The 26,384-nt window shown below is 36.5% G+C and overlaps 3 protein-coding genes across 7 annotated transcripts in view; 2 read left to right on the top strand and 1 right to left on the bottom strand.

Moving 5' to 3' along the window:
• LOC145935685 (agrin) overlaps window positions 1-26,384 on the top strand; it is a 495,549-nt gene that overhangs the window by 35,507 nt on the left and 433,658 nt on the right. For 4 of the 5 annotated variants that reach the window (XM_083037210.1, XM_083037213.1, XM_083037212.1 and 1 more), the window contains exon 1: window positions 21,390-22,937. The exons of the other annotated variant lie outside the window; for it this stretch is intronic. The gene's annotated coding sequence lies outside the window, so the exon portion shown is untranslated. Of the gene's footprint in view, window positions 1-21,389; window positions 22,938-26,384 lie in introns of those variants that run through there. 5 annotated transcript variants of the gene reach the window in all.
• Window positions 1-26,384, top strand: part of LOC145935695 (uncharacterized) — a 111,258-nt gene that overhangs the window by 59,788 nt on the left and 25,086 nt on the right. The gene's annotated exons all lie outside the window — the stretch shown is intronic.
• Window positions 25,053-26,384, bottom strand: part of LOC145935697 (uncharacterized) — a 231,744-nt gene continuing 230,412 nt past the window's right edge. Inside the window, exon 11 of the mRNA XM_083037233.1 lies at window positions 25,053-25,337. Coding sequence (XP_082893359.1) covers window positions 25,278-25,337 — 60 coding nt within the window. The 3' untranslated portion in view covers window positions 25,053-25,277. The remainder of the gene's footprint in view (window positions 25,338-26,384) is intronic.

Below are 26,384 nucleotides of genomic sequence, written 5' to 3'. Positions count from 1 at the left end.
TTTTATGGTAAACATTCGTCTCTAATTATTTTTTTTTGCTTCCATTAATTCAAATATTAATCGGCGTGGCCGTATCGGAGATAAATTTAGCTGAATACGATTTTGAAGGAAATTTCCTTTCCCGAAATGTGTTGGTAATATATTTGTTTACGCGCGTCAGAATGCACGGCGTGCGATTTACGACGTGATGAAATGCCATCAATCCACAGTGGTTATCGAGGCGGGCGATTGTGCGCGAGATGAAAAGGCGTTCGCATAAAATTCCCGACGATGTTTGTTGAGCGGCATTTATCGTCGCTACGGCAATTACCGAGATCGAGTTTAATTGTCTTTGACCAATTATCCAATTATATTCTTTTCAGTATATATACGTGTTTGGTGAAAATCATATATTTTTACTGCATCGATTGTATATAAACTAGCTCGATTGAATCGTTGATTGTTAACCGCAGCATCGATCGAGATTTATTCAACGTTCTCTCATGACAAATTTTGCTTGAATCAACTATAATATTGTATACACAATTTCCAATACTTTCAAATCGAAATTTAATGTAACGTTCTTTAATTATTAATACCACAGTATTTTTTCAAATCTACCTTGCGGTTTTAAAAATAATATTTAAAAATTTATTTTTACTTTCCAATATCTGTGTTTGTCAAATTTAATCATTTAAGGAATTTTTATTTTGACAAACAATTTGAAAAGTGATACAGCGTCATATCGCAGGGATTGAAAGAGTCGAGCATCTAGTTGGTGAACACTGTTTCTTGATATTTCTCTTCTTCCTTCCTTTTTTCGCGCTCTGGGTGATGAACGACCGACGAGCCTTCGCGGTTTATGCAGCGGTTGAAACCCTGCTGAAATATTGAGGCGTTAAGCCGGGCGTTTAGCATTTTTCCGGGAGGACTATGCCGCCCAGGTGGATTTCTGTCTACGGACGGACGGACGGACGGGCTCCCGAGGGATTTGCGAGGCGGGTGATAAATATTAAAATAACAATTTGAATTCAACTTTCTGGTTCAACCCGCGGTCGAGCACCCACGCCGGGAGGGCAACGGTTGGAGAGGGTTGGGCGCGATACATAGGATAGAGAAACGCGATCTCCCAAGGGGAGAAGGGTATTCGTGTGCTTTAAATTTATACAATAATCATCTTATTTAATCCGTTTTTTAGCATATTTTCTCGCTTTTATAATGATAAGGATCTAGAAATCGGAGTCTCGATGGAAACAATGTACAGTGAATTGATAGAATAAAGTTCGGATATAGCATCGAATATTTAAAAGAATCAGACTTGCTCGTACAAGGCAAATTATTTGTCCGGAACACTAGCGGATCCTGACGTCGATAATGGGGGAGGTTTTGCAAAATTATTTTATTTAATATTTTTGGTTTCATGATTAGCTTTTATTCCAGGATCAACGACGTCGATAGCTCTTTAATGTTTGTTTTTCTTTATTTATATTTTTTAAACAAATTCAGCAAAACTGTTTCTTTTAATTTGCAAGGGGGGGAGGGTTTAACCCCCCTCAGGATCCGCCAGTGTATATATATATATATATATATTATATAGATATAAATAATTTCTCGCCTAATTATTTTCATGCAACGAAATTATCTCATCATCTCGTCCTATGTCTGACTTAATCTATACTGAACTCCTTGAATGCATAATGAGTATAATTTACAATGTATCTTATACATACATATCGTATATATCATATAGATATAAGGAATTTTGCCTAATTATTTTCGTGCAACGAAATTATCTCATCATTTCGTCGTATATCTGATTTAATCTAAACTTAACACCTTGAATGCGTAATGAGTATAATTTCCAGTGTATCTTATACTTTTATATATATATATATATATTATATAGATATAAAGAATTTCGCCTAATTATTTTTATGCAACGAAATTATCTCATCATTTTGTCGTATGTCTGACTTAATCTAAACTTAACTCCTTGAAAGCGTAATGAGTATAATTTACAGTGTATCTTATACTTTTATATATATATATATATATATATATATATTATATAGATATAAAGAATTTCGCCTAATTATTTTTATGCAACGAAATTATCTCATCATTTTGTCGTATGTCTGACTTAATCTAAACTTAACTCCTTGAAAGCGTAATGAGTATAATTTACAGTGTATCTTATACTTTTATATATATATATATATATTATATAGATATAAAGAATTTCGCCTAATTATTTTTATGCAACGAAATTATCTCATCATTTTGTCGTATGTCTGACTTAATCTAAACTTAACTCCTTGAATGCGTAATGAGTATAATTTACAGTGTATCTTATACTTTTATATATATATAATATATATATAAAAATATATATATATATATAAAAGTATCAGATACACTGTAAATAATACTCATTACGTATTGAAGGAGTTAAGTTTAGATTAAGTCAGACATACGACGAAATGATGAGATAATTTCATGCACGAAAATAATTAGGCGAAATTCTTCATATATATATATATAATATATACAATATGTGTATGTATAAGATACACTGTAAATTATACTCATTACGCATTCAAGGAGTTAAGTTTAGATTAAGTCAGACATAGGATGAAATAATGAGATAATTTCATGCACAAAAATAATTAGGCGAAATTCTTTATATATATATATATATATATATATATAATATATACAATATGTATGTATAAGATACACTGTAAATTATACTCATTACGCATTCAAGGAGTTAAGTTTAGATTAAGTCAGACATAGGATGAAATAATGAGATAATTTCATGCACAAAAATAATTAGGCGAAATTCTTTATATATATATATATATATATATATATATATATATAATATATACAATATGTATGTATAAGATACACTGTAAATTATACTCATTACGCATCCAAGGATTTAAGTATAGATTAAGTCAGACGTAGGACGAAATAATGAGATAATTTTGTTGTACGAAAATAATTAGGCGAAATTCTTTGTATCTATATAATATATATTATATAGATATAATATAGATATAAAGAATTTCACCTAATTATTTTCGTGCAATGAAATCTCATCATTTCGTCCTATGTCTGACTTAATCTATATTTAACTCCTTGAATGCGTAATGAGTATAATTTACAGTGTATCTTATACTTATATATATACACTAGCGGATCCTGACGTCGATAGCTCTTTAATGTTTGTTTTTCTTTATTTATATTTTTAAAACAAATTCAGCAAAACTGTTTCTTTTAATTTGCAAGGGGGGGGGGGGTTTAACCCCAAAACCCTCCCCCCAGGATCCGCCAGTGGTCCGGAAACAGAATCGATTTTAGATATCAGCAGGGCTTATTACGAGCATTCCGCGAGTTTAAAAAGACGGGAAAAATTATTTATATAAAATATAAAGGGTAGCGAAAAAATTATTCGCGCGCGATAAGACAGGGAAGATTTTGGAAAAGTGTTTTCTATTTTTCTCGAAGCTCGCGAGAGAAATTATCGGAATAACATCGCAGCGAATTGATTGATGCGTCACTTGCATATAGAGAGTCTCGTATTATTGTCGACGGGGATTCATCATCCGCCAGGAAGGAGATGCACAAAATTAAAGCGGGTCGTCTTCGCCTCACCTCGTCCGAACGATCGCGTCGCGATCAATAGTAATAGCCGCACACTGCCAGTATGCGGTCGCGCCGCTATCAAGCGTCGACCAATAACACTATCAGACCGGCCGTAATAATTGATAATGCACTTTGTGCGCCCCGGGAACCGGGGTAACTTTCTACAAAGACACCGACGCCGCTCGTACATAAGGAATGGCAGACGAGCGTGGGTAAACGCGCGCGCAGGTCAGTGCACCTGCCTGCTCGAAACTGCAGTTCCGCGGAATCGATCAGAGGCCACGTCCGCCACGTGCAAAGACTCGACGTTGCATAGTTCTACATTCGATAGCACGCCGGCGTTCCGCCTCCTTTTTTTCTCTCTACGGCTTCAATGGGCATCTACGAGGCGCATTCTTGCATTTTGCGCGGACGGCAGTCGATCGCTTTGACCTGGCGAAGCCTGGTGGTTGTAAACCCGTCCGCGAAACATTACGGGCCATTATGAGCTAACTTCCAGAACAATGCGATATATACGCAGGGCTACCGATAACAACGCACGAAAGTCGGGCAAAACCGACGGCGATGTGAAATACGAACAACTTGGATTCGCTTTCAAACGCTACCATGTCGCGTTAACATCTCGCGCACGCGTCTATCTAGCACACCGATGCGGTGAAAAGATGTATTTTTACTTTGACCTATACTTGCACCGTCCGATAATTTATATCGACTTTCAGTATAATGTTCTATTTGAAAGTTGAGCCTGGTAACAATAAGTTTTTCTTTTTATTTTTCTAGCTTCTTACTTAGCTAAGCTGCTCTACAAGTGAGTTGGAAAAGAGAAAGTTCAACTATAAAATATACTGCATATAATTTTGATGCGGGGCAACATTTGAATACCGCGTCGTAAAGTTTAACGCATATAACGGGATATAACGGGAGATAACGCGGTTATATAAAGGGAAAATATTTGAATCTCATAAATTTTAACATATCGAGTGGTAGATATTTTTTTTTTCGATCGAAAATTGCACTCTTCTTTTTCTTTATAGACGAAATGTTTCAAAAAATGTACGTGTTTTTCTAATGGGAAAAACGAACATTATAAATCTGAAATCGATGACACACATTTCCATTTCGTCCCCCTATAATCTGCTGCGCGTGCAGTTTAGCGTATTATGGGTACTTTAATTAATCCCAGAAATCAGCATAATTTGACATCCGCAAATACACATCCTTCAAATCGAAATATTCCCACGGGATTATCCCCAATATACTAATTGATAAGTACTTGTTATCAAGTATCATTATTACACCAGCAATCTCTATAATTATATAATTTACCCCGAGTTGATATCTCGGCAATTATCAATCGCCGAGAATTGTAATATTAATCCCTTTGTTCGTTCAAAATACATCATCATCAGTAATCATATTGTTGATGCATGAGGATTATCTCTCTATTAATCATCAGTGCCATTGGCACTCTTCTCTCGATCATGCGGCACGCCAAAAGCGAAACCATAAATTTCACAGAAAACACGTCATCTAGAGAAAAGTTCACCGCCTAACGAGAAAAGTTGTCGAATCGGAGGACGACGCGACGTAAAATTTCCGGCGACGCGAATTTCGCTAATTATTTTGTATCACGTATATGCGCGAAAACGACCGTTCTAATGACGGCACGGACACCGGAAGAAAAGGACGGATATGTATCGCGGACAGAGCCCAAGGACGAGGGAACGGACAGAGGGGGAACGAATTGTGTTGGTCGGCGGACTCGCGACAAAGGCTAATTGCGACGCGCGGGTGAACCGCGTCGCAAACGGGAACAAGCCCATATTACGTCGGAACACACAGTCGCCCGCCGTCTCCGCCCTCGCCCTTTCCGGTTCTTGCCTCTCGTTCCGTCGGCTTACTCTCGCGAAACGACCGGGACGACATCGGATCGCAAGGGTGCGACCTCGTTGAGGTCGGCGGGGCGGTGACGCTACACCGTGGTCTCTCCATCGGACTCTCGTATAGCCGTCATGGGGGTCTCGTGTGTTGTACGCCAGCTGAATGTCGCGTACGACGAACCTGTACTGACAATGAATAAATCTCCGAGGCTGGCGAACCGCAACGTACACAATACAACCTTCCTTCGCGTCCGATATTCGGGCGATTCCCTATAGCGCGACTTTAATCGTTAACCCTTAACTTTCGATCGTCCAATAGATATTCATGTATTGAGTAAGCTATCTCTCCCCCCTCTCTTTCTCTCTCTCTCTCTCTCTCAATTAGCGATCGTCAACGAACCTCGTTCTCCTCATAATTGCTGATTGAGATTGCAGAGGACAAGATGAGGCGCAACAAAGTTCGGTCCAATAATCGACAGAGTGGGCGGAGATGATCTCGTAAATGAGAAGTTTCGTGGATTTCGATTGCGGCTGTTCAAGTATATCGCATTGTATCTGCACGAATCTGCAGCTTCGACAAGTTTAATTAAAAATAAGACATACGAAATTTCGAAACGTAAAATGTATAATTTAATTTTTTTTTATTAATAGTCAAAGTCGTATCTATTGTTAAATGTGAGGTATATTAATAAATATTGTCGTCGATGACATTTGAAATTTAAGTAGAATCTAATTGACATAATGCATACATTTTTCTCCAAATCTTTGACACTTTTTATTGTAATATGTGTTTATAGAACATCTAACAATAAGAGAAATTATTTGACATTTTATTTCAACATTCGTAAAAAAATCATCCGAATGAAAATTACTTGAGCAATTTATCGAGAAATGTGTGTTATTCTGTTGTCTCTAATCGCAGAGATGTTACTTCGCGAAACAATAAAGAGCAGAGATATACGTTTACGTAAATGAGAATTCTTGTCCGCAATCGCCTTTGCGGGCTTAAAGTGTGGTACTTAGTGTAAATTTTTCCGCTCCCTGATTACCGCAACTATTTATCTCTCCGGACGTTGAGGAAACGCTTTGAGGAAATCTCCGCTCCGGGCTTTCGAGTTTCGCGACGATTACGGATTGCCCTCCGGTAATTGAATGGATAATTGAAACGATCCTTATCAAGGCCACGCGGCTCTTATGGAGCACGGTCACGGCAAACGCAAACTCGTTCAACTACGGCTCCTTCCTTTCCAGTGCCTCTCTCCTCCACCTGCTTGGACGTGCTAAGAACGTTCTTTCCGGTGCGGCAACCAGCAATTTTAATCATTTAAATATTGATTAAAAGATCTCCCCTTTTTTTGCCATAAAAACGAAACACGGTGGCTTTGACGCCCTCCTTATTATTATCTCTTTGAACCAAATGATATTTGCGAACAAACTATTGCAATATACAGATATCAACGTGTGTTTCTTCTTACCTAGATAGTAACATCTTTAAAAATTTGTAAAAAAATTTTAGGCTGCAAACTCTGTCTGATTAATTTCGACTTATTCTACTGATTCTTCTGAACGCTACATTGTTACGTCTAATTACTGTATTATTCTCAATTATACTAATTTTTTATTTGATTATTTTAACTTTTCCCCATCTCTTTCACGCACATAAAAAGAGACAGAGAGAAAAATAGTAACAATTTTCTTTATATATTTTACACACTCTGCTCGTGTCATTTTTTTAGATAGTTTAAAAATGCTTATTACTATCTCTTTGAACCAAATAATATTTGCGAACAAACTATTGCAATATACAGATATCAACGTGTGTTTCTCCTTACCTAGATAGGTCAAGTGACGTCTTTCGCAGTTATAAAATTCACAATTCTTACAATAAATATGTGAATGTTTCTTCATGTTTCTCTGTCATAATTTTTATCCGCTAAATATCTATAATTATCTATCATTGAGCTATAAATTTCGTGAAATGATATAATTGCTCGAACATAATATATTTTGATGCAGTTGTGTAATATCATTAGAATACAATAATGCTAGAGATTGAAATAATTAGAACTAGCGACGATAGATTTAATTTTATTTTGGAGCACAAAAATATTATATGCGATTATATGTGGCGGATTCAATTTTGTATTATCTGTACAATTAATTATCAATTGACACGGTTATATATATATCGTTTACGTGCTTTAGCGATTTCGTAGATTTCGTATGGCATCGCAATCTCTTCTTCGTTCTAAAGGCAAATAGAAATATCGACGCGCATGAGAGCATCAATATATAAATACCTACATAAGCTATCGCGCACAAAAGGCACCCTCTTCGAAATTGAATTCCTTTTACTCCCGGCTTGCTCGCGTGTCCGCATCGGCCATCTTTGAATTCCGTGATATTTCATAGTATAGCAATATCCCGTTAACATCACACGAGCTAAAGCTATTGTGAATCGACATAACTCACTATGAATGAGCGTGAAATGTCGCGAATATATATTTTTATGCATCTAAAATGCATGAGAAATTTTAACAAATTTAACGAACGAGTTTAGCAAATTATTTCAAAATATTACATTTTTAAATAAAATTAAACACAAAGTAGAGCGATAAAATAATTATTCGGTTAAAAGTTTAGCTAAGCCAATAATTTTTTAGAGCTAAATGATCTTCACAAGTTTTAATAGAATATATTTTATTTTTTTAAATGACCTGTGTATATTTGAAAAAAATAAAGATGCGCGTAGAATATTAATATACAATAAAAATATATAGAAATATGTCGACTATGATATAATATATAATGAGAGTCAGCTTGCGCGCAAAGTTTTAAGGCGCGAATTATTTCCTTGTACATATATATATATATATATATATATATATATATATATATATATATATACAACAGTATTTTAGCCATTCGGCGCGCGCGAGGGCCATTTGTCAGTCCCGTCGAGCATTCTATACCTTTCGAATATTGATTTTCGATTTCGCCTCCTCATTGCAGCGGCGGCGGCCGGCGCGGGCTGTAAATTTCTCGGGGCACACGTCGACCGGTCCTCTCGCGCGCGCGAGCGATACGACAACGTCTCCGCGAATATCCGGCCGGTATAATTTCCTCCCCATTGTTAAACTTTCGTACGGCCATTTTGCCGAAACCGTGACTGACTTTTCTTACAACGTTCCGTCGCACTTGCCGTCTTTCAGACTTGTCCGCGCCGGCGGAACTGCGAAAAGGCGTAATGTAAAACGGGTCACTTGGCATGCAAGGCGAGGATAGTTGCGCCACTGGAATTCCGTATGGATTAAGTGACCCCGCATGCATAAGATCGCGAAGTGCACGGGGTGTCTCTCCGAAGAGGAGACAGTTCGACAAGTAGACACTATGTAAATTGCCGAAAAGTATTGCATTTAATGGAGCTTTTTGAATTTGATAACTTCTTAATAGGAGATGTCTAGAAAAAATATGGATAATTACGACGTTTGTCTATATAATGTAATAATAATAATATCCATTCAAGTAATCTTTTATTTTTTATTTATTTCATCCTAATTTATTATCATTTCATTTTTCGAGGCTAATTATTTTTTATACTAACTATATTATTATATATTAACTATTATATTATATATTATAATATTATCATCTATATAATTATAATTATTATGTTATAAGAGACGTCGAAAATAAATTGTACATCATCTACGTTCAAAATACTATAAATCATAGTTTTTCCGCAGATTGCGCGAAAGATTGAAAAATTTCAAGCAAAAAAAGAATTTCCGGTGCAAAACTTGGATACATCGGCTTCTTGAGAAATCGTCGTTTCACGGGAGATGTTGTTGGATCGTTGCTAAAATTTAAATTGAGACTGATGCAAATTCGTTTCCTTTGATTTAACTTTTATCGCGCTGAATCTTCTATGAGAAATGGATATTATGGAGCTTAAGTTATGCGGGCGATTTCTTTTTGCCACTCTCCATTCTTTTTGCCGCTTTCGCGATAATTATTGCAAACACCCCGGTACGTGCCCCGGTTGTTATCTTTAATTTTCCTCCGCTGCCATTTCTTCCGGTCTATCTTAGCGTTCCGGTACTCAGCGGTAATAATTTAGCTTCGTAATCCGTTCGCAAGAGAAATTGCCATAAAACAAACAAAATAATTCATCAACGTCGGTTGGAATAAATTCCTTTCTACTATACTTTATAATACAAAGAGACAGAGATTAAGACATTTAATATATATATATATTTTTGGTTATTTATTTCTACAATATTTAACATTACAAATAAAATATATATATATTTGTGATAAGTGATGAGCTTTATATCGTTTTTGCTAAGAGATTGGCCAATATTTGAAGAATGCAATTGCAATTTAATTTTTAGAAAAATCTATTTACTTTATGTTTAATTAAAAGAGATCTGGCGATATTTTATATTAGTGAAGAATTATATCGTGAAATTGTGCACGCGCGCGATTTCGGGTAGAAATGGGAGAACGCTTTAAATAAATAAATAAATAAAATTTTTCATTTTTCTCTTCAGACAAACAACAAGTTTTATTTATGCAAAAAAAAAAACAGTTAATGATTACCTCTGATAACGTGAGATCAAAAACAGAGTATTCGAAAATAAACGTGTCTCCCGCGTGCAGAAATAAATACCGCGGACTCTTCTCTGCCATTCAGAAATAATATCATCCGCATAAAATTTCGATCCCGCTGTCTCTCGTAGCTGCGTAAAAAGATAAACGCCGTCTGGCTGAAGCTGGCACTTTCGGGCTTCGCGATGCGGCGCTAAGCTTCGTCAAGTTCTTCCCAGAGGTTCACGTTCGCGCCCCCTTTTTATTTTTCTCCCTTTGGATCCCCTTTTTTCACGCGGTTGCGCGGCCAATCCTCCTTCGTCGGAGTCTGCGAAGGAAGCGACAACAGCGAGAGAGGTGACAACGCAATTTCGCGGACGTAACAGGCGAGAAGGAATAAAGAGATTGTCTTTCGCGTTGGTGCTTAAAAATTTGCACTTTTATGCCTCGCGGAATAAAACTATCTAGCGCGAGCTTTACGTTTCCCCAGACGCGAATAGGGTTGTATGCGTTTGCCGGCATACAGTTTGGTTTATGTACAGCGCCGTCTTTATGGCCACGCGGGCCCGAAGTACGAGAATTATTTTCGGGGGACCCTTCTATGCAAATCAACTTTAAAGGGTATAGATATAAAGCTCTCTCTGACATAGGAGAGTAAAAGAGTTGTTACATAAATATAGAAAAATAATATTTTCATATTTTTCAAGGGTTTTTACATTTTACATTTTAGCTAATAACTTCTGATAAAAAGAATTGAATAAGTAAGTTTCCGCTTAACATTTAATTTCTGCTTTCTTTATATAGTATATAATTAACTTGTTTAATAAACGACACACATTTTTTAACTAATTTTATCTTATATTTCTCATTATTGATGGGGAAAATTTAATTTTTGGTCTCTTCTAGCCCAATAATTTTTATAATAGTTTTTCGTCTGTTTATACTAGGGATTGTGTCTTTAGTTGATTTTCATATTATTCATTTTATAAAATCGGTTGTTCAGATTAAAATTGTGACGCATGGTTTATATAACGCTTAGCGCATAGACATTGTGATTTATTGGATGTGATATTGAAGAGCTGCGAAGCGTCGAATGAACCATTAAACGTTCGCGTCTCATTTTACACATTATCCTATTGCAACCACGCGTAAATAATATTAATAAACGCCATGAAATATATGGTGCCGCATAAATTTGAGTTGAATTACGGTGAATATTTTGTATCATAAATATCATCGCAATTTTTTATAATTTAAACTTTGTAATTATGTGCATGTTAAATATTGTCTTGTACGATATTTATTATAGCAGCCTTTTCTTTGCAAGCGTTTAATTTATTAGCAAAACTACTTGATCCTAGTTTTATCTGTTATAGTAGAATAATCAGATTTATGTAAAAACTAAAATAGAGGTATATAAAAGTTTTCGGTTGATGTTTCACTCAAGGAAACAGATCTCTAATATCCTTAAAAATTGCACGCGAATAATAGAAGGAATGCATTATAATGCGGAATAAATCTTAATTTCTATGACGGGATAAAATATTCCGCTTTTATCCCCTGCACCTTATCTCTGAAATATGAAACTTCAATTTAGATCTTTTCACGCGGCATCCTCGTTCCACTGAATAGCAGTGTATATATGTATATCGCGACATCGACGTTTCCACTCTTACGAGAGTGCAAAAAGAAAAAATACATTTCTGTTTACTCTCGACGCGCTCGCGTTGCACCTCGAATCTATTCCCCCCATTTTGTGCCGCGCTGCGAACCGCAAAATAGATGAACGAAAGATCGGGACGAAGGGTAAAAGCGTATACATATATACATACATACACAAGCACGTAGACACGGTCGTGTATCCGCCGTATATACATTCTCTTTGGCGCGGTGCTTTGAAACGCATCGGTTTTGCCGAAGGGAACATATTTCGTACATGCTGACTCGTGCACTTGTCTGTTTATCCTGCGCCTCTACATCCCAGGGGTGATTTCGTGGCATAGACTTGCAGGCCCGACATTCGACTTTCCCGAGTCGAGCCCTCCATCTATCTCTATCTCTCTCCTTGTCTCTCTCTTTCTCGAAGATCGCAAAGTCGATGACAAGACGAGGATGCGCGCGGGATGGTTCTGTTTGAGCAACGAGTTACTTTTCTCGGTTTCCCATTGAGATGCTGATGAAATCTGACGTCCCGCAAAGTCTCTCTATCTCTCTTTCTCTCTTCCTGGGACTGTTATCCTCGACGGTGATGTCGACGTCGCTACTTTCGCAGCTTTTAACTGCGGATCCCGCTGCGAGCCGATGCCTCGCAATCGCGAACTTTGCAAGTTCTAATTGTACCTCGGTTCGCATTGTATCTTCGTCGAACAGGCGTACACTGAATTTAAATTAATAAACTTTTAATCGCGTCGCGCATCGTAAATTTGCATGTCGGAAAATTATGAATGTATTAAGTGGAACAATGGGAATGCAATGAAAATATGTCAGAGTGCGGCGTTATATGAAGCACCCCGAGAATGTTTCATATTATCATAGAGATTCTACGAGATTAATAATAAATACAATTATACATTCAGAAATATAATTATATTTTGAAGAATATTTATTTAGAGATATATTTTACACGATAACAGTTTTCTTCTTTTTTCGCTAGATTTCCGCCGTGTTTCGTAATCTCCTTTAAGATTAAAAAGATTTCGGTAGTCAAATAGCTGAACGATATTTGAACTTTTAACAAGCGATATACGTTTTTGCTTTTAGTTGTATGTATCAAGAATTTTCACGAATATCCATGGAATGATAAAGTTTCCGTTTCGCTTGTCTGTCGCGTTCATTATCAGCGTGATAATGAGCGGAATTGTCTTACTCGTCGACAAGTTTCAGGCTGAGAGAACGCGGCGATATCTCCAATTATGAGTTTTTAAAACTCTCCCTTTATATTATAATTTTCGCATGCGCGCCTGTAGTTTCTTAATAAGCGCAAACAAACGCGCGCGTGCAACATTTCTAATCGCCGTCTAAAATTATGCACTGTAACCATCGACAATATCTCGATGACACTTCCGCTCATGCAAATACACCGCGCTGATTTGAATTGGGTTGTTAACGGGCTTAAATATTCTTCTACGCAAGTCTCGACAGCTTGATTAATTGCAGTCAAATAATTAATCTTGGGTTACCTTATTAATCACGAAAGAGACGCGTTACTTCACAAACGTCATTTGTACACTTGGATTCCTCTCTGAATTTCTCTCCGCTGTTTTATAATCTTTGCAATACATTTTTTTTATCAATTTATATAATTCTGTTTTATTATTAAAGTTTTAATCATAATAAATTTAAATACGAATCTAACGTGTTTATTCGAGTATTGAGATTATTACTTGGCTAAAATGCTGTTAACATTCGTATCTTATACGATAAATGAAACTTAATATATTTATAAAAATTATTTTTATATTAACCATCCTGTGAGCCACATATACGCAAACGCATCAATAAGCAAGGATCCCATATATATCTCACAAATAAGATTGAAATTGTGTGTGGCGCCAGAATGCTAAGGAGTTTGATACACGAGCGGAGTTTCCATTGTAATGGAATAACTGTCTATTTATCAGCAACGAGCGCGCAGACGGTTTGAAGTTCATGCGGGGTTCGACACTTCGCCAGCGCTGCCGGCAATTAATTAACATCGCGAGTAGCTGATTAACATATTATCGCCGTAAGACAGACGGTGTTACAGACTCGAGAGACAGAGAAAGAGGGAGAGAAAGGGGGGAAGGGGGATAAGTGGGAGACTGCGCAAGGAGATTGCGTGGTTCTCGAAATTTCGCGTAGGGAGAAGAAAGGGATTGAATGACGAGATCTCAGGCTTTCTGAAACGAACAACAGAGGCAAGAAGGGATCGAAACACAGAGTTGGATAGCAGAAATAGATGAAGATAGAAAGAGCTAGAGAGACAGAGAGAGAGAGAGAGAGAGAGAGAGAGAGAGAGAGAGAGAGAGAGAGAGAGAAGGGTTGGGTGTATGAAGGTAAAGGAGTAGCCCTAGAGCATCCCTCCAGACACGTTCGACTATTAACCCAGTCGAGATTAGAGAAGGCTCCGACGACTGAAACCACTGTCTCCACTTGCAATCCCTAGGACGGTCTGAACGAGACTTCTAGTCGCGCGCGATGTCTCCGTAACAAGGGCGAATTCAGCTCTCGAGCTGAAGAGACAGACGGGGCCCCTCGAGTCTCTTGATATATTCACCTTTTCGTCTGTTTCGCCGTATGTATGTTACTGTCTTCCCTTTCATCCTGCGGAAGAATCGCGGATGGGGACCGTATGATTAAAGCGAAATCGCCATTGCCGCCCTTTCCATCGCGTGGATCTGCAATAATATCTGCGATAGGGCGAGTTTTTGCAGCTCTCTAATACTTTTGTGCATTCTTTTATCCTAAAAATACGAGCTTACAACTTACAATACAGACCGTTTTAAGACATAATAGTATTTAAAATGGCAATTAAAATTTACATTAAGATTTTATCTTTAATGTGCTATACTAACTGCGTTATATATAATTATTTGAGATTTATTTAATAGGTATTTTTAAATTACTTAAACCTTAAACTAACAAATTTCTCTTATTTTTCTTTTTCTCGATATTTACATTTGTAAATTTTATCATTTATATTAATATTTTCACTTTATTCATTTTCTATTAATTTTTATCACTTCAATTATTTATTTTACTTTTAAAAGTTATACAATTATACACGTTGTGTCAATTAAGGTGGTTGAGAGAAAAACAAAACAATGCACTCATTCCTTAATTAAAAGTAGAATTTAATTACTTAAAATAATTTAACGTTAAGCTTCTAGGTTTTTCTCGTGGAAGAATCGCGGACCTGTTTCTCTAACTTTCTTCCTTTTATGTTGACAAAAGAGCGACAGTGTTGGTATGATTAAAACAAAATCGTCGTCCTCGTCGTTGTCGTCGTCGTCGCGTTATTGCCGGTGCCGCGTTTTCTGACGAATTGCAACGGAGATTCGTGGAGGAAATTCCGCGCCTCCGGCTAGGCGAGGGGCTATGTGATTTATTACGAACACTACGTAATGGTAGACGATACAGTTCGTTCGTTTTAATGTTACTGTTTCATTTCGCGGATATGCGCGACGCCGCGCCGCATTAAAAATAATGATAACGTAATGGTATTAAGTGCTGCAGCATATATCAAATGTATTGCAGAAATTATTTAGAATGGAAGAATCGGTAAAAATAATCATTTTATTTGAATATTTTTGTTAGAGAAAGCCTTACGAAATGAATAATTTTGAGAAAAATATATTATGATAATGTGTACTTTATTTAATTATGATAATACAATGTAGTATAATAAAAAAATTATGATGTATAATGAATTATGATAATATAATATAATTAATATTTTATAATTAATTTTTATAATTATGTGTTTTAATGAATGACAAAGATTTAAATTTTAATGCTATTATGAAAATTATTTCATTTAATGATATCTCGAAAAGTCTATTATAAAATACCTTGTTTCTCTCAGTTTGTTATATTCGCTGAAATTTGTCGCTTCAATATTTGATTCACGACATTTTCACAAAGCAACGTAATTATGTAGTCGAAAAGTTTGTCGACTAGTGAACTGGGTATGGTATGTATATTGTTAAGCGACGACGGCGATAGCATATCATGTCGTTCCGTTTTAATATCTCATTCTACTCAGTTTTAATTCCGTTTGACGCAGATAGCGCATAATTACACTTTGCGATAAATGCTTAAATTTAACGGCAATTTGGCGTGTTTCATTATCAAAAGATCTCATGCTGATTTTCAACTGAAATTTAGCCATGTTTCTGAATCCGGACATTATATTGTCGCTAAAACGAATACGACATAATTTAAAAAAACCATAACACTAGTTACGAATAATATTGTAATAATTGGCTTGTTCTTTTCAATTAAAATTTAATCGAAATAAACGCGATGGCGAAATCAATTCTAAGATATGCTTATCCCCTTTATAATTTTTAATTAAAAAGATTTTTGCGGAAGTATGAAACGATCTAGTTGATACTCGGCGTACAGACCAGAGTTGGAAACAGTTAATTGGCAAAAATTAATGATGCGAAAAGTATTTAAAGAAGGGGATTGTTTGTCGATCGAATCACACATAAGGAGCAGGCGACACATAATATTTCCGTAGAGAGACGTTATGGAACCTGAGCGCAAGCAGCCACTGCGCAACATCTATATATCAGACTTAGCGTGTTATGATCCTACAGTACGTATACGTCGCATACATCGTGTTATCGATACATGGATATGTTTGCAGCTGTACTCCTATTACGCATACATATTTAGGTATACCAGAGTACATAAACTATCGGCAACAAATTAAGAAAAAAAAAAAAATAGTAATATCTTTTTGTTGAGAGGCATCAATATAGTTTCTCGGTGTTATGAATTGTACAAAATTAAAAAGCTTCAATATGGTTATTATTTATTGCAAATCTCTAGGATAGAAATGCTTTATTAGCGCAGTCGGGTGTAATTACACACATTTACAATGGTATTATGTTGAAACATGAATGGGGGGACGGATAAAGTGTAGGATCGCAAACATCGATAGGAAATAGCGAAATACATATTTTGTCTTGTTTTATTATATGCGCCGTTATGTCCATGTTGTTTTGTACCGATTATTTAGTAATGGTACTATCCATGATGCTTACGCGAACGACACCTGGCGCACCTGGTCGCGGCATCGAGCACGTCGGTTCCATCGATATACGAAGGAGAGAGACGGATAGAATGGATTCTGATAGAGCACGGCCGCGGGAAGGGGACAGAGAGATCGAGGATGCTGGGTCGCCACAGGGGTTACTGTATGTAGGCTAGTTGGTAAAGGCAAACGCGAACAATTTGCCATAATAATCCGATAACTGATAATATTGGCAATTTGGCTGGGGACTAAACGGATCTCGCGGAGTGCCGCTGCGTGCGTTATCTCGATTATTATTATTGTTCGTGATCGTTAGACGGGGAGAGAAGGGATCCCCATTGGCCGTAAATAAGTATTATATCCGCGGATGATATTTCCTTTATTTTTTTCCGATCCTCGCGAGCGTTTTATTGTCTGTATGAAGTGGCGGAAAAAATGTTTCATGATATTTTGCGAAAATTGAATTTCATCCAACTCCCGACGAGTTCGGTGTTCGTTTAGTGAATAGGTGGGTCTTTGAGTGATCTTTTAAACGTATCATGCATTTTGATATTATTGATTTTTTTTTATTTGCGTACGTTAGTTGCGCATCTCGTAAAACAACGATATTTAAATCGATTTTATTACTCCGAACACGATGAGCGAACTACGAAAACTAATGAAATTGCTGCATCAGCAATAATGAGAGCTGCTTTGGATGGTAACTGAATTGGTACGGCGATAACCGTGTATTAACTGATATATTTAGTCGATAATTCACTGGAAGCATTAGATATGCAAGTAGGTTATTGGTGTGTGGTTACACGTCGTAATTTTCTCTTTTAATACACTCAGAAGGTTAAATTGCATTACAATAAAGCAATCGTAAAAACTGATGAAACGGAACGTATGAAAAGGAACATATATGTATATATAATGGTTAAAAATTGCATTGAAATTTAAACGATTAAAAAAAACCATAGCCGCGAGAAATGGGTCGGATTTGATTTGATTCGACTCTTAAATGTGAAATCTATGTAATACAAATACGAACTGTCGATTCACGGTAGAGTCAATCGAATCGAGAAAATTAATTAACGAAATAGATCGATCGGTGGATGAGAATAGAAATCCACTTTTATATGGCAAAGCAATGAATCTCGCATTCCGAAATATCCTCGTTGTACGTCGTCTTCGGCGAACGTCTGTCCATCACGGAGCAGAACGAACCACGAGCGCGCGATCATCTCGAGGAATCTCGACTCCGACGCGCGGCGAGACGTGCTTCCAAAGTTCGCCGGAAGTGGTTTCGGGGGTGATTGATTTCCCACATCGAATCGTCGACGCGGATCGCCCAGCGGGATGGTTGGCGAATTTAGGGGAAGACGGTTTGGGACCGAAATTCTGCGGGTTACTCGCGGAAAATTGTTGAATACGTTCAAGAACAGATCCGATTGATTAATCGCGGCTGACGTTCATTATTATTCGGTGACACCTAATCGTTATTGTTGGAATTAAGGCGGTTGCTGATAATTTTTTATTATATAATTTGGGACTTTACTCTCTCTCGAAAAAATAGAATATTGAACTATCAACTGAAATATATATCCGCCTTAAATTCAACAAAATACATATATATATATATATATATATATATATATACACACATACACCGGCGGATCCAAGGGTTTAAACCTCCCCTTGCAAATTAAAAGAAACAGTTTTGCTGAATTTGTTTAAAAAATATAAATAAAGAAAAACAAACATTAAAGAGCTACCGATGTCAGGATCTGCTAGTGTATATATATAAGTATAAGATACACTGTAAATTATACTCATTACGCATTCAAGGAGTTAAGTATAGATTAAGTCAGACATAGGACGAAATAATGAGATAATTTCATTGCATGAAAATAATTAGGTGAAATTCTTTATATCTATATAATATATATATATAATATATATTATATAGGTACAAAGAATTTCGCCTAATTATTTTCGTACAACAAAATTATCTCATCATTTCGTCCTATGTCTGACTTAATCTATACTTAATTCCTTGAATGCATAATAAGTATAATTTACAGTGTATCTTATACATACATATTGTATATATTATATAGATATAACGAATTTCGCCTAATTATTTTCGTGCAACGAAATTATCTTATCATTTCGTCCTATGTCTGACTTAATCTAAACTTAACTCCTTGAATGCGTAATGAGTATAATTTCCAGTGTATCTTATACATATATATTGTATATATTATATATATATAAAGAATTTCGCCTAATTATTTTCGTGCATGAAATTATCTCATTATTTCATCCTATGTCTGACTTAATCTACACTTAACTCCTTGAATGCGTAATGAGTATAATATACAGTGTATCTTATACTTTTATATATATATATATTTTATATATATATTTTGTATATATATATTATATATATATATATATAAAAGTATAAGATACACTGTAAATTATACTCATTACGCATTCAAGGAATTAAGTATAGATTAAGTCAGACATACGACGAAATGATGAGATAATTTCGTTGCATGAAAATAATTAGGCGAAATTCTTTGTATCTATATAATATATACAATATGTATGTATAAGATATACTGGAAATTATACTCATTACGCATTCAAGGAGTTAAGTTTAGATTAAGTCAGACATGGGACGAAATGATAAGATAATTTCGTTGCACGAAAATAATTAGGCGAAATTCTTTATATCTATATAATATATACAATATGTATGTATAAGATACATTGTAAATTATACTCATTACGCATTCAAGGAGTTCAGTATAGATTAAGTCAGACATAGGACGAGATGATGAGATAATTTCGTTACATGAAAATAATTAGGCGAGAAATTATTTATATCTATATAATATATATATATATATATACACTGGCGGATCCTAAGGGGGGTTAAACCCTCCCCCCCTTGCAAATTAAAAGAAACAGTTTTGCTGAATTTGTTTAAAAAATATAAATAAAGAAAAACAAACATTAAAGAGCTATCGACGTCGTTGATCCTGGAATAAAAGCTAATCATGAAATCAAAAATATTAAATAAAATAATTTTGCAAAACCCCCCATTATCAACGTCAGGATCCGCTAGTGTACACATATATAGAGTGTGCATAATCTATAACTCTCTCATGGAGTGTGTGCATTTGAGGAATACAAGTTACAGATATTTTTACGATAAAATCTCTTAGAATAAAGTCTGTTCGGTATTTAAAGGCATAAGGTTGGTGTTCTGAAATTGATTTGTGCATAGAAATCGAGCTTTATATATTGGGTTTCATTGTTTGATATATGATTGAATATGAAGAAAATAAAAACTTTTATTTCGTTATCGATATTTATTAATTGTAATGGAATTTATATAATTGTTATATATAATTGTAATAATAGCTTAAACAGCTCAAAGCTTGAACAATTTAATCGTTTTTTTTTAAACAGTCGCATCGATCCAATGTTATATATCTGTACTAAAAAAGATGCCATTTTTATTTTTCTACTCTTATAATATAAAAAAATCTTTATTTAATTTGGTAAGCGCAAATAAATATTTTATTAATATAATAGATGAAAGAGAGAGAGATATTTTTATTCGATGAATTATCATTAAAGTGATACTAAAAAAGAGTGAAAAAATAGTATGTGTCATGAAGATTATATTCAATTATATATAATAATGGTTACCTAGACATAGCTATAAATCTGCTTAATTTTATTACTCTCTAAATTTACAGTTAGTATTATAAATAGTATTATCTTTTTTCTATTTTATTAGAGATTATATTATGTTATTCTATTAAGTTTTAATTATTTTGCATTATTTAATACTCGATATTTTTTGTTGAAACAGTATGCCAGCACAAATATATATTAAAAGAAAAAGAAATTTGAAATCACTAAAATCCTGAATTAAATGATGAAAATAATTATCTATTCAAATCCAATAGATAATTGTGATTAAGTGTTGCATGAATAAATAAGAATCAGCATGACAAATATTGACTAAGAAATAAATCTCATATAGGAGCTATTGATTATTCAATTAAAAAGAGAATATATGTATATAAAATTATATTTCTATAACTTTTTATATTATTTATTTATAAATGAATTAAATTTATCGGCACCGTTTTTCTTGATATAAATCTTTTCAAGCGCACTGTATCTCGTACGAATATCGTTGCAGTTGAACAAGAAACCAATATATCATCGGCCGTGATAATTCTTCGATTTAAAGGATATTATCTACTTATAAGTTTATTCATCGATGTCGTCTCTCTATTAATTCTTTCTCACGGCTCGCAGAACCAGAGAGAGAAAGAGAGATGAAAAGAGAGGCAAATCGAATGGCAGGTAGCGAGTGCAACGAATGCCCCCCGTCGTGCCGATTCACCTGGCGCAAGCGCGCCGCACTCGCCGTCCCACCCTCTGCGCCCCTAAACCACCCTCGATCCCCGAGGGGGTGCCGACGGAGACGGCGGACTCGTTCGACGAAGACGAGTCGAGTTTCGGGTGTGGGGGTCGACTGACAGCCGAACCGTGCTTCAGTCGGCCGGCGAACTCGCGTGCCGAGCCTTCGCGTCCGTTGACGTTCCTCTCTCTTTCTCGCCATCGTCGCGCCCTTGCACCTGCGTCGTGCATCCGGTTTGTATATGCGAAACGTGTACAACGTCGTGTAGGAACGTCGCTCCGATTCGTCGATCGCGATCGCGAACCAGGAATTTTCGAGAAATGAAACCTCGAAGTGGTCCGTCCTGAGGTGGATCGTGGATGAAGAGCGAGTATCGTTCGAGAAATAAGAAGCATCCTCGCGCGATGCGAATGTCCGACGAGGATTCTCGCGGCCGGATAACCCAACTCGAAGACTCGATAGATGTATGAATAGTGCTCGAAGTGGGATTTTTGGGAAAGTGAGTGTGCAGTGCGCGATGTTCGGCTCGTCGGATGATATTCGAAAGCACTTTCAAAAATCCGGCCGGTGGACATAGTAGTCGAACGAATATCAATATCGAACATAAATGTTTCTGCGAGGCTTTGTTAAATTATTCAATAAAAAGTACATTTAAAAAGTATCGGTATCGTGCACGTCATCGCCCGAATTAGTAAGATCTTCCCCGGGTTTTTTTTAACAATATCGTGTGCATCCGATTGTCGAAGAATAAAGTATTACTGAAAATCAGCCGTCGCAATTTATCAGATGAGTAAATCCTTCGCGAAGATATACTGCTTGAAAAGATATATCGATGATCCAAGACGAGTGGAAAAATTGCTCATCACGATCCACTAAACTTCATCACGTACGAGATTAGCAATATCGTGGTATGGCCAGCAAGCTCGGAACGTGATGAATCGTTCGTGAAAACCTCGTATCAAACGATACCGAAGAGATATTAATGAAACGTGTATCACGATCCATCGAGATTCGTCACGTATCACATTGGTAAGATCCAGTGGTAATCTCCGTGCGCGATGAATCACTTGGAAACATATCAATGACTTGAGGAACGCCGGAAGAATCCAAGAGGATATACACGTTCGTGAAATTTCCTTCGTCCAGGGACACATCCTCGCGCGTGATGAATCGTTCGGCAACATATCCGTAACATATCCGCGAATCGCTCTTTACAAGCGAGCAACATATCATCTCCGGTCGTCGTGAGAAAATATATAATATAACGTCGTGCGCGAGTCTCTCTCTCTCGCGAGCTTTTTACGAGCGGGAGATCAATAGCCGTCGCCCGTGATAGCCATCGTATTCCAGCGACCTGCATTGTTTCACCGGCTGGAAAAATGCGTTTGCCAGTCGACTCGCCGCGACGCGATCCATAGTATCGACGACAAGTAGTAGTAGCGGACATTAGTCCGCCTGTCTGCTCGCGACGCGATGAGACGCGGCGAGGCTCGGGAAAATTTTCGATAACGGTACATGGTGTGAGTGTTTCCTGTACGGAGGTACTATCGATCGGATCCAATCTTTGTCTCTTGGAAGAAACGAGACTGGAGACTCTGTGAAGATTGAGACTCGTTAATTGAAGGCTGACCGGGAACTGAGACGAGGAGCAAAGTACCAGGTAAATATTTCCCGAAGTCGTACGATGAAATAATGCGTTTTTCTTCATCTTCGTCACGATGGTGGAAAACGAAAGTCTTTGCTAAGAATCGTGTTCCACGTTAGTCCAAAAGGAAGATAATTTCGTTTTTCAGCAATGAAGAAAAGAGTTATCGCTCTCGTTTACCGTTCGTTATATCTGCGTCTTTATCATGCATGCAGATCGTAAAAAAGAAATTCTTTCGTGGAGTTTTACGCGCGGAGGATAGCTCCAGTGCAAGACGATTCGTAAGGGCAAAAAGAGAGTCGCGGGGGGATGGGGATGGGAAATCCCCTTTCGTTCTCTTCCGCGTACGAATTTCCGACGACGTACGTTTACGGCTTCCGCGATCGTTTCGTTTCATACGAAATTGGATTATCGACCTACCGTAATAGTCCTCCAGCACCTTCTCGTCGGAGGACAAGGACACGTGCTCGGGATCGTCCTGCTTCCAATTATGTTTTCCACCAAGTTCGCGAAATGTAGCGCGAAAGAATCGGATTCCGCGGCGATATAGGCAATAGGGTTTTCCTTGTCGAACATTACGTTTTACGTAGATCCAGTATCGCTAATTTTTTTCTTAAAAAAGAAATATATATATGCTATTCTTCTTGTATCTTGTAAGCCTTTCTCAATTTCTTTTGCGAATATATGATAATTTCTATTTGATTTATTATTCAAAGGTTGAAATAAATAAGTATTTTATATTGCATAATACGTTTTCATTCGCGATTATCGCGCTGTTTAGATTTCCAATTAATTAATTAACTTGCAATAATAGTGCGATTTCCCTCAAACGCGATGCGAAAAATTTACTCGCGGAAAACAATACTCGCGGTGATAAAGTAACTGTGACATCTGCTTTCTATTATTTTTCGCGAGTGTGCAATAAATAGCATTTCGTTGATTGCGCGTTCTCTCGGAACGTGACCCTACCAATAATACTGACACAAATAATACCGTCGCTACCGTTCGAAAAATGGAATACAAATCGCTCGGATTTTAGAGGCATCGGGTACTGGGTCGAATTTATGAGCCCGCGCGGAATATTTTTGTTTGCTTGTTCGTTAAAGAGCGCATGAAATTGACATTCGGTCGATTTTATTAGCCGGGGTGCCGCGAATTCAATTCGACGCTTTGTTGATACGGTCCTGGTGATATCGCTCGTTTTTACCTTTTTCGCTTGCTTTTTTTTATATTGATACAATTGACTGACTGACATTCGACTGCGGATCACGAACGGTAATAGACGTGATCAGGATTTTACGACCAGCAGTGATAACCAGTGAACCTTTCGTGCCGTATCACGCAGTGGCCTATAAAACACTTAGAGGTCAGGGTCGATCCTAGGGTCTAAAGTTTAACTTGATCGCTGAGAGTTTCATCCTGGGAATTTTTTAATATCGAGTTATTAGTACGATCCATTTGTGTTAAAACGGTTATAGATACAATTATATATAATAAAGATAATAGATATACATATATGTATAATAAAGAATATAATAGATACAATTATATATTATATATATTAAAGATAAAATGTTGCAAATATCAGTTTGTAATAACATTCGGAGAATATCGATCGATATGAGAATCTATGCGGAGAATTGTTGGCCTCTCGTTTTTTTCCCCACTATGCGTTGCCATTAATTACCAAATGTGCTGGAATAGCAAAATTTCAGTAACGCGGTATGATTTATCGCAAAGCATGATTTGCTTCCAATTTTTCATTTTAATTTTATTTGCCGTCCCGAATATGAATAACTCGCGCGAGTACTGTTTCATACCGTTGAATAATAAAACACGGTAGAGCAATTAATTTCTGCAGCTTATGCATTTCGCTCGCGCGATCGATATATACCAGTTTAAACATTATTGTAAAATAAGATATGCACGCTATATTTCTCTTCGAACACTTGGCAAACAATTTGCCGCAATTATAAGCCCTTTACTTCATATTTACTACTCCGAATTACGTTTGTACTCGTGTTGCGCACGTCAGCTCCAGCTTCCGGCGCCGGCCAAACAAAACTGCGCGTTTTAATGGGATATCGATAATTGAAAATTTAACGCGTAATTTAGCAAAAGGCGAAACACCGGTGTTAATTCGACGCGACGTCACTTGGTTAGCGTCGACGTGGAAGTAACGCGATCGATGATAAACGCGAGCACCGCGTCAAAATCTCGGCGGAAGGTTCGGTGGACGAGAGGAGGGCAAAGAGGGGGACGAGCAGAGGGGTCGCAGCAGCTATCTCGCCGCAATTTCGTACATTACCGGTCTTAATCGCAGGAAAGTTTACCAGGAAGCTTCCACGTTGCAGCTTAAGTTCGCGCGATATCGGCCGGATCGATTGGCACGCCACGTTGTTGTAACGATGACGCCTGCAAGATAAAGTCCCGATTGGCCGTGGTAACTCTGAGGCAAACTGTAATGAGGATTGCGTCGAGGGATTACTAGGCAAATCATTATCTCGATCGCACGTTCCTTTGACCTCCCCCTTCTCCTCGAGTCATCATTTGTTGCGATGTTGATCAAAGATCTCTTTCTATACAATAAGAGTGACCCCGAAATTGTATATTATTAAAATTAATAAGAGATAACAAGGCGCTTGACAGGAGGTATTTATATCTTAAAAGTATCGCTACAGATTAATTTAATCAATCAAAGGCTAATTTTTTAAGTGGAGTAGAGATTTGTTTCTCTTTTTTTTTTTTTTGTGAAAGATAATATCTCGAGTTAAAACACATACAAATATTAATTTTTCTGTAAGAAGTGTATATGTAGAAATGTAACACACATGAATTACAATAATTATGATAAATGTTGACTCATAAACGATTATGAAAATCTAGAAATTTCTGCGAATTAAGTTTCTCAGAGAAGTAGGAGAGTTATACACAACAAAGTTTTATATATTCTTTGCATAATTAAAGAGACATGAAAAACTTTAACACGCACTTATGACTCTGAAAATCGATATTGCGAGACGCTGGTAGCAAATGCTTAAATTACAGAAAATATCCACTTTCGTGCCGCTTATCTCTTGAAGTATGCAACGATATATACATATGTGTGCCTACGTTTTTTTTTTTTTTTTGCTATTGTTGAAGCAATATATCGAAGTAATGTGGTATTATGGTGTATTTTATATATAAAAGGATGGCTTTTATTAATCTCTCTCGGTAATATTAAACGCTGTTATTAAAAATACTTATATTTATAATTATTTCTTTTTTTTATTTGTTTTCTGTAGCCTTGGAAGCTCTCTTATTTTATTCTGTGATAATTAAGCACCTTTGGTTGATCAAAAGATGCATTTAATTAAATATTAAATATTTTATTAACGCTGCTCTTTTGCCCTTTTCTCGTTTGGACGTTATTATTTCTCCGTTAATTATTTTCAATCTCTACTTATTATAAATACTTTA

This window comes from Prenolepis imparis, unplaced genomic scaffold (genome assembly GCF_030444845.1).
Source record: "Prenolepis imparis isolate NDT839.2.m4 unplaced genomic scaffold, iyPreImpa1.0 SCAF_4, whole genome shotgun sequence".
Lineage (NCBI taxonomy): Eukaryota > Metazoa > Arthropoda > Insecta > Hymenoptera > Formicidae > Prenolepis > Prenolepis imparis.
The sequence above is the reverse complement of the archived record's forward strand: the minus strand, read 5'-3'. Positions and strand labels throughout refer to the sequence as shown.